This window comes from Penaeus vannamei, chromosome 37, assembly GCF_042767895.1.
Source record: "Penaeus vannamei isolate JL-2024 chromosome 37, ASM4276789v1, whole genome shotgun sequence".
Lineage (NCBI taxonomy): Eukaryota > Metazoa > Arthropoda > Malacostraca > Decapoda > Penaeidae > Penaeus > Penaeus vannamei.
The window spans coordinates 1,870,469-1,880,468 of NC_091585.1; the positions used below are offsets into that span (position 1 = coordinate 1,870,469).

The following is a 10,000-nucleotide window of genomic DNA, read 5'->3' on the forward strand; positions in this document are numbered from 1 at the left end:
ACATACTGTTGCAGGTGAAAGTACACTTTTCTGTAAACAATACATAATTTGGAAAATGCTTGTCCTGTGTTACTTTATGCATAAGCTATTGATACAATTCAGGGCTATAGTGGTGAGTGCTTTTGTATATTGACTAGAGGTGTCAACCCTGTATGCCCGACATGTCCGACGACTGTCCAGGTCCAATGCTATCTCTGTGGGCTGATGGAAATCACCTGGAGAAATTGTATTACCAATGTTGAAGTCCTAAGGCGGGTGAGCATGCCAACTATGGAGCCATGATTACTCACTCACCACTCAGATTGACCGGACCTGTCAGCAGAATGTCCGAAGAACAGCTACCGAGAAATCTAATGTTTTCCGAACTGAAGAGGGCAGACCGTGACTGCATTTTAAGGACAATGTAAGCTATCATCAGCTGGAAAAACTTGCAATTGACTGGGCCAGATGGTACATAATAATGAGGGAGGGCACTAAAGGGGTACGCAGAGACTAGGAAAAAGAACAGAGATGCAGTTGAGACAACCCCTGAAAATAAACATCTTTGAACAAGAAACAACTTTTGAAAATTTGAGTGTTTTCTGAATATTTATTACAATTCTTCTATGTTAAACTTGAAACTGTAATTTTTTTTCTTTTGTTTTTGTGCACAGTATTAGTCCTAGTCTGTATAGACTGACTGACAGTAGCTTTACAGTATTGTGTGTGTGTGTGTGTTACTTGTGCATCTGGCAGTGCAGCAGTAGTGTTGCCCATATATGGTCCCACTCAATATAACATATCCTGCCCAGAGGGTTTAATACCAAATCCATAGCCTGCTGCAGAAGGGTGAAACCCAAGCATGTATTACCCTTATTGAAGTTAGCTCCTAATGATTATCATTATCATAACAGTTGTTGTGATGTCTTGATTGGATATATCAAAGAATATTTGGTTATAAACAGTGAGTTTGCATAATACTGCATATATTGAAACCATTTTTTAGAATCTGGAGTTAATCTTAAAATATGGGGAGAGGTCAACTTCCATTCAGGCTGTTAACCCACTAATATTAGCCAGTATATTTTGAAGCTGAAAATAATAGTTTCCGGGTGGCTTTGAAATCGGCACACGGGGCTGACCCGGACTCTGCCCACACGCTGGCCACAGCCCGCTGCAGAATCAGAGCGCGAGCTCCGATCCAGCATCACACCAGCGGGTCGCCCAGCAATGTTTATTGTTCGGGGTTTCTCATATATGGGACACCCGTCGTAAGTGGGTTAAAATCCTGATATAGATTGCAATCTCCTTCTATAAAGAGAGTGAGGCCCAGATTTGTATTTATTAGTCTGTACCAATTTTAACATTGCGTGTAGATATTTTGACTAATGATTGGTTATTACCCACAGGTGACTCCTCTGTCTGAGGTATATGTGCGGCTGGCCACAAAGCATGTCGAACTGTATGGAGCCCAGCTGCGCATCCATGCAGTGTTCTCTGGTCTACGTTACCTTATGTACCACTACCCGCTCACAGCTGCTGCTTTAGGCATTGGTATCTGCATGGTGTTCCTGTCAGCAGTGGTTATATTCAGTTGGTATCAGTTCTCCGGCTCAGCGGGCAAGCAGGTAAGGGATCAAAACATTAATAGGAGCATCATAGATCTAGCATGGAGGTGGTGTTACCATGTTAATGTTGGTGTTGTTTGTGATGATTGTTTCTAGTCATGGTTTTTCAAGATGTTGCTATATTGATATTATCATTATCAGCATTCACATATATGTATTTTTTTTTCTCATCACTTCCTTCAGAAGGCAATATTACTATTTTGCTAATATTATTATTGAATTTTCTGATGCAGTACCCTTGTATGCATGTGCCTGTAAAATCAATTCCTGTAAACAGAATCTTACTTTCCTTCTGTCTTTATTTCCATTCTTTTTCTCCCTTTACCAACTGCTTTTTCCCTAAGCTTGATGACCAAGTGCTTAACATCTCTCCAGCTGGGTGGCCCAAGGCAGGTAAACTTCCCTAATGGCCGTGCAACAGGCATTGGTCCCGGAAGGTCTGCAGGGGCTGGTGTGCAACCCATGGATGCTCTCCCCAAGGTGGTTCCTGCAGCAGCCAGACAGGCAGGTGCGTAGTGAAGGTCTCGGTTGTGGATGTTGCCGATCAGGGTTGTGGTGTGTAAGTGTATCTGTCTGTGTGAATATGCCTTTATATATGTACTGGATTTTTGCATGTTTGTAAATGTTTGCCCTAATGTGTTTTTGTGGATAAGTGATCATACATATGTTAATTTCCATAGCCTAGTATTTGTTTCCAGAGGCTACTCACCATATAAGAAATTTCAATTTTTTTTTATATCCGTCATAGGACTTGAGATCCCCCCCAAAGCGAAAGAAGAGCCCCTAAATGAGGAAGCCCCGAAGGAGGTGGGAAAGGATGAAAAAGGTGATTTAGAAGATGGGGCTGCACTACCAGTGGAGCACGAGACAGGGGAGGTAAGCCCATGTGAAAGATAGATGCTGCCATTTAGATAATCTTTATAACATTATTTTTGCTATCTTTATAAGGGTAATGATTGTCATGATTGTTATTGTTATCAGTAGTAGTAGTAGTAGTAATAGTACTCATGGTATTCATATTTTATTCATCACCATTTTAATCATTATTACTACTATTATTACCCCTACTACTACAATAGTGGTTGATTATATTGCGAACATTAAAAGAAAGTTACCAAAAATGAAAGCCGTATTTTGTTGTTGTTGTTGTTGTTGTTGTTAATCCCTTGAATCAGGTTGCTTGACAGCAATCACACTGACCAAATTACAGGCATAAGACTTACGAAAGGGGGCGCTTTGCCATTTGTGCGGTGTGTTGGCAAACACTCATATGCAGTGACAGTATTCTGTGCCTTCTCTTTGTAAAGTTGTTTTGTTAATTTTTTTTAGGTTTTATGCTATTTTCCAATGCCCATATTTGTCTTTAGATTTAGATTTGCAGTAATTGTAATAAACTGGAGCTATTTTAGTCATGGCTTACGTACATTATATTCTAAACTTGTTTATCGATGGGAATAATGTTTTTTTGCACTAGTGGTGAGCTTTTTCTGTCACTCTGGCCTTTGCTCATGACAAGTTCTTGTCACCCTACCTAATGCCATGTTTACCCATGACAGAATGTTCATGTCATGTGGCCCTCAAGCCAAATTTGTTCATGACATAATGGTCACTTTATCCAGAGCGAAGGGGTTAATCAGATGTTACCAGATGTCTCCTCTTTGTATAAATAATATGATAGTGCTATTTTCTTTACACCTAGGATTGGTTATCATTTGAAATAAAGTATTTGATGGTAATTAATTGTTCTGTTCAAGTTTCTTGCACACTTTCAAATGATGTTTGGTGTTTTTGATCTTGCTTTAACCAGGTGGATCTGGATGTCAAACTGCCAACAAACAGGGCATGAGAATTACTTGAGTGGCAGTTCTCACAAGTGCTTATAGGCCTGGCCCACGAGAGCACGTCTTGTCTTGTACACATATCTCATTTACTGATGAAAATAATGCAAGAGCCCCATCCCTAATGCCCACTTAGTCTTATTACCCTTCATGTAGAGTCATTGCTGTCACCCCAGCTTTCAGCCAAAATTTTCCACGATGGCATAACCCCATCAGCTGGCCCTCAGCCAAATATTTTATCAACCATGGGTGTGAAAGTGGAAAGAATGCAACAGTTTATTACCAGTGAAACTGAAAAAGTCAAGGTAGATTATTTGTTATTGATGATAATGTCATGAAGAAAAGCACAGTGCATGATTTCTCATTGTTTGTAATTGTAATTCAGTAACTTGAAAGATTCAAGGTTTGATATTTTACACTCATTTCCTTGGTGCAGAGGCAGATCTGTAGATGTTCGTTTGCCCAGATGTAAGGCCTAATTCATCTGTCCATAAACATATTCTCCTTCACTTTATCCCTCTCTCTATTGCAAACTGATGAACAACTCTTCACACATTGCCACGTTTAGTCTGGTGTTCTGTTGTTGTTGTTTCAAGTTGTTTACAAATTATCAAAACTTCCATAGATGTCTCGGGGCCATGGAGGAAGGCTGCACACAATATTTTGGTTGAGGATTAGAAGACTTTTTAAAAATTCTCCTCTTCTTGGATGTCACATTAACCTCCTTTCTTCTCTTGCCTTCAAGCATTTACAGCCAGTTGTATCTTAATTAATTGTCCAACTCAAGCTACATGCTTGCTGAATATATACCATATATGAGGATTTTTCCATCTTTTAAAAGTCTAAAGTATTAAATTTCTTTATATCTTTGTTTTGAATAATGTCATACCCTCCTTGACCTTAAAATTCCTATGGCAGGAGTATAATGATTTCTCTCTCTCTCCTCTCCTCTCCTCTCCCCATCCCCATCCCCATCCCCATCCCCCTTCCTCTACCTTCCTTCCTTCTTTCCTACTTTCCTTCCATCCTTTTTTTCTACTTTCCTCCATCTCCTCCCTCCCTTTTTCTGTCTCCTTTTCTTCCCGTTTCCTCCCTCACAATAGAAGAAAATAAATTGATAACTAAATCAGATAGTTGAATTCAGGACCCATTTTCTATTGTCTTTCCAGAACGACGGCCCAGGGCATCAAGGGTCTGAGGCCGAGGGACGAGACAGTGACGAGTTTGAGGTTGTTTGCCCTTCAAAGAATCCAGGTAAGGGAATGGGAAATGAGGTAGGAATGTATATATGATGGAGGGGTTGTTATTCTAGTTGTAAAATTGTTTTTGTGAGTATAGAAATGATTAGAGACTGTGACAGAGGAATAAAAAGAAAAGTACTTAAAGAAAAATTGGGTAAGTTCAAATTTACATAACAGAATAGAATTATAGAGAAGTTTGCAAGCAGATAGGTATATACATAGAGAGGTTTTGATAGCTAGAAAAAAAAGTATTTAAGACTGGTTATGCAGTTTTGTTGATAGGTAAATAGACTGATAAGAAGTTGAAGTTATGAAGAACCCATAAATATGTTTATGTACTTGTTTCCTCATTTGATCTGTCTTGGATTATACATTATGGATATTAATCTGTGTCAAATTCAGTATCACTCTCCAGGATAGTGTCTCCTGAGGAGTTTACAGTGTTTTTTTATTTTTGAAGTGAAGTATAGACATCTTGACTCTAGATGAAAATTAACAGATTTTACAAACCTCCTATCTCTATTTACCTAATGCGCAAATTTTTATTGCTTCTTCAAATTTCCATTGTTTTTTCTCTCTCATCTTAATTTTTTTCTTAGATTTTTTTTTTTTTTTCAATGAAAATATATATTTTGTGTTAACAAAAGATGGACATTATTAACACTATATGCTGGAGGTTATTACTGTATCCTTTCCTTTTTTTCCCCTCTTTTGACATTACGAAAGGCATGCTCCAGAGTACTAATAAGTTTCATTCATGTCTCTTTTGCAATGAGCAAAGACATGGGATTAGTACTCACAAGGAAGGAAATACAGCTGGCTGTGTGCACAAAGGATGAACAAGAAAGAATATCCAGATTATCTGCATTACAAATATTGATGTTACATATTGAGATGAAAGAACTGTGTATTACGGTATACAAAATAAAATTACTTTTCCCAGTCTGAACTTCATCAACCTATTGGGGACAATAAATGCAGAACTTTAATTGTTTCCTTTCTTTTTCACTTTTGCAGTTAATGAAGAGACTAAAAGAAAGCTATCAAGCGCATGTGATGAGGATACCGTCCTTCGGCAACGAATCCAGCCTGTCGATGCTGAACCTTAGGGGGAACCTTCAGGATAGTAGCAAGAGACTAATCTTTCCTAGTGTATGCTGGAGATCAAGCCTCATAGTTTTATTTTTGCAATGATAAGAAAATAGAAAAGATTGTAGTTTTGTTATCTTCGAAGATATTGTTCCTGTGTGTTTTTTGTCTTTTGTTTGGGCCAAAGCAACTGTTTTTTTGTTTGTTGGTGAAATTATTGTTTTATTTGTTATTAGTATAGGGAGACAGGAAATTGGAAAATATTTAATGATACACAGAATGTATACGTGTGTATGAGATTAGAGTCAAATATCATGGCAATTTTAGGACCAAATGGTACTTCAGTTACTGTCATTGATGAAATAATACTAAGAAGGTTATGGTATTTTAAGCAAACTGTAAGTCTTGACCTGATGTTGCTCAGAGTTGCAAGTTCTTTCCAAACAAACCAGCAGTATTATAGAGGTAGTCCATCAGTCCTTCCATTTCCACTCCAGAACTCGCTCTTTCTTCTCTCCCTCTTTCTCCTTTCTCCAGCTGCTTCCCTCGCCCTCCCCCTCTCTTATGGCTCCTCTCTGTCTCTCCCTTCTCCCCACCTTACCCCTCTCCCTCTTTCCCTCTCACTATGTCTCTCTCAAAATTTTCAAAGTTTTTTTATCTTGTGTTCATTCATTCATTCACCAAGTAGAAGTCATATAGATCACCCTTGTAAAAGCAAGTTTATAGAAAGCCAGATTTCATTATTGCAGTGTTGCCTTGTTTGTAGTTGCATGTTCTGTTGTAGTTTTGGTATGTTGTGTTTGTAGTTGCATTTTCTGTTGTAGTTTTGGTATGTTGTGCTTGTGCATTGAATCACTCAGGTGCTTTTATCGTAAACTTCTATAGGTAATATGTAAAGTATCCCATTCATTTGCATGTGTGTTTTGTTAATGTGCACTGTGGAAAGAAGGGGTTCTCTGTTTGGGATAAATTATGGATAACTTAGGTGTATTTACATTTTGGGGAGAGAGAGTAGGTTAGTGTGTGTGTGTGTGTGTGTGTGTGTGTGTGTGTGTGTGTGTGTGTGTGTGTGTGTGTGTGTGTGTGTGTGTGTGTGTGTGTGTGTGTGTGTGTGTGTGTGTGTGTGTGTGTGTGTGTGTGTGTGTGTGTGTGTGTGTGTGTACGCACATGTGCTTGCACACTTGTGTAAGTGTACATGTTTATGTATTGGGGAACTCATAGGATTATCTTGCATTTCTTTGGAATTTTCTGTGATAAATAACCAATGAAGAAGAGTATCATCATATATATATTTGCATATATTATGTATGTGTACATACAAATGAACATGCATACATCCATCATACCTGCATTCATACACACATACATATATACATACATATATACATTTTTACATACATACATATTAAGATATTGAAGAACTGAATACTCCTGAAAGTGAGAACAAAAATCCAAAGATTTTAGAGTAGAGAAATGAATATTTGAGTACAAGATGAAACATTCCACAGAAATTTAGGTATTTTGATTTCGTAAGAGTGTAAAATGATAGATATATATCTAGTTTGTAACGTGCCTTAATTGTATCATGCGGTATGTAGTATTTTATTTTGTAATTGTATTAGTTATGTTTTATTCATACATGGTTATGTCATTGAGCTTATATGTTACGAAATTGTTATTAGAGAACTTACAAAGCATATGTGTAATTTACGTTTTTATGTGATCAGGTTATGCAGATCTTGAAATTTGGTGATTGTCCTCTGTAGATTTCGAAAAAAGATGAAATTAACAAATATATATATATCTGTTATTAGATTTTTCTTCTATGCAATGAAATTTCATATCGATGTTCATATATGACTATTGATTAATTCCTTTGTGTGTGTGTGTGTGTGCGTGTGCGTGTGCGTGCGTGCATGCGTGCGTGTGCGTGCGTGCGTGCGTGTTCATTCGTATTGAGTAATACCCCACATTGACAGTGACTAATGATACTAGATACACGAAAATAAAATTAATGATGTAAAAAAAATCATTTAAACTTAAGTAATGATACAAAATTCATGCATTTGAATATCATTTGTATATAGAGAGAAACGATGATAATGAAATCGTTTTAAAAATCACATGAATAATGATAATACATGAGTGAGAACAATACAAGAACAAACTGTTGGTTAGTAAATTAGTATTTTGTATTTCGAAAAATTATAACTTGCAACTGATGGAAATAAGGTGGAAAGAAAGGGTAAGTAATTATGAATGATTGTAAGAAAGGGAATAGGAAAAATACCCCCCCCCCCCATTCCCTTGCTCATTGACGTGGGGGGGGGGGTTATCTAGGAGACGGAGACTGAGGCCCACCTCTACTAATTTTGCAAGGCATTTTCCTCTCCACCTTTTCCTTTTCCTCTCCACCTTTTCCTTTTCCTCTCCACCTTTTCCTTTTCCTCTCCACCTTTTCCTTTCCTCTCCACCTTTTCCTTTTCCTCTCCACCTTTTCCTTTTCCTCTCCACCTTTTCCTTTCCTCTCCACCTTTTCCTTTTCCTCTCCACCTTTTCCTTTCCTCTCCACCTTTTCCTTTTCCTTTCCTCTCCACCTTTTCCTTTTCCTCTCCACCTTTTCCTTTTCCTCTCCACCTTTTCCTTTTCCTCTCCACCTTTTCCTTTCCTCTCCACCTTTTCCTTTCCTCTCCACCTTTTCCTTTCCTCTTCACCTTTTCCTTTTCCTCTCCACCTTTTCCTTTTCCTCTCCACCTTTTCCTTTTCCTTTCCTCTCCACCTTTTCCTTTCCTCTCCACCTTTTCCTTTTCCTTTCCTCTCCACCTTTTCCTTTTCCTTTCCTCTCCACCTTTTCCTTTTCCTCTCCACCTTTTCCTTTTCCTTTCCTCTCCACCTTTTCCTTTTGCTCTCCACCTTTTCCTTTTCCTCTCCACCTTTTCCTTTTCCTCTCCACCTTTTCCTTTCCTCTCAACCTTTTCCTTTTCCTCTCCACCTTTTCCTTTTCCTCTCCACCTTTTCCTTTTCCTCTCCACCTTTTCCTTTTCCTCTCCACCTTTTCCTTTCCTCTCCACCTTTTCCTTTTCCTCTCAACCTTTTCCTTTCCTCTCCACCTTTTCCTTTCCTCTCCACCTTTTCCTTTTCCTCTCCACCTTTTCCTTTTCCTCTCCACCTTTTCCTTTTCCTTCTCACCATCAACTTCTATCCGAATCCTAAAGTGTGAGAACCTTGCTGAAAGGATGAAAGGCTGCTTGGCGTCAGTCATGAACGGGCTTCGTACTCCGTTTGCTCTTCCCTCTTTGCCCTTTTCACCAACCTACTAACGACGCTCTCTACTGCCTTTATTTATATTTATTTTCATAATTGGTAATTCATTTGTTCTACTTTTGGCCGCAGCATTTCGTCATAATGCAGTATGAAAATTACTTACCTGGGGGCTCCTTTCTCAAGCCTCGCTATAGTTCGTATATCCTGCTAATGATCTTGGATGTTGACGCGGCAGAAAATTTTCAATATATGGATGGAAAAAGTAAGTAATGAAGTAGGAGTGGAATGCAAAGAGAAAGCGGAGGCGGAAGTGGACGGAGCAAGAGGAAATGAGAAAGTGAGAGGGAAAGAGAAAGGGCATATTTAAACGTTTGAAGGATGTCCGCTATTTGAGATAAGAAAAAAAGAAAAACATTACGTTTTACAGCACGTAAAGGAAAAAAATATATTTCTTCGTTAGTTGGCATTCTCATTATTATCATTATCATCATTAGTGCAGTTATCATCATTATCATTAGCATCGTTACTATTTTCATTATTGTTATCATAATTGATATATTTTTTTTAAATCTCTGATATCATCACCAATATTCTTTTTATTGTTAACATTAGTATGGTTATGATTTTTATTTCATTATTATCATTATTATTATTATTATTACCATTCCATAGCTTTGTACCTTTCTCTCGCGAAGGCCAAATGTTATTGCTAAATGTTTTTTCTCATGGTAGCAAATGATACGCGTTCACAAAGCGACCTTATAGACCTTAAGGGGCACTACCTTCTCATACCCAATATTTCGCAAATAACACAGACACTTGCCATATTTCCGGCTAGAATATTGCGTATTTTAAGACTATTCTTCCGACAGTGAGTGTAATAGATGCTTTTTTTTTATTGAAACTCGCTAGTAACACAAACACCCACCTGTTCTCGAGTACATTAATGGTAACACATCGA

General features: G+C 38.0%; 1 protein-coding gene across 2 annotated transcripts in view; it reads left to right on the forward strand.

The window, feature by feature from the left end:
* The window catches only part of Seipin (lipid droplet biogenesis associated protein seipin), a 21,495-nt gene extending 13,867 nt beyond the window's left edge, over positions 1-7,628 (forward strand). For both annotated transcript variants that reach the window (XM_027363944.2, XM_027363945.2), the window contains exons 5-9: positions 1,389-1,607; positions 1,983-2,115; positions 2,356-2,483; positions 4,615-4,699; positions 5,704-7,628. In XM_027363944.2, the coding sequence (XP_027219745.2) occupies positions 1,389-1,607; positions 1,983-2,115; positions 2,356-2,483; positions 4,615-4,699; positions 5,704-5,795 (657 nt within the window). In that variant the 3' untranslated portion in view covers positions 5,796-7,628. The remainder of the gene's footprint in view (positions 1-1,388; positions 1,608-1,982; positions 2,116-2,355; positions 2,484-4,614; positions 4,700-5,703) is intronic.
* The last annotated feature ends 2,372 nt before the right edge of the window (positions 7,629-10,000 follow it).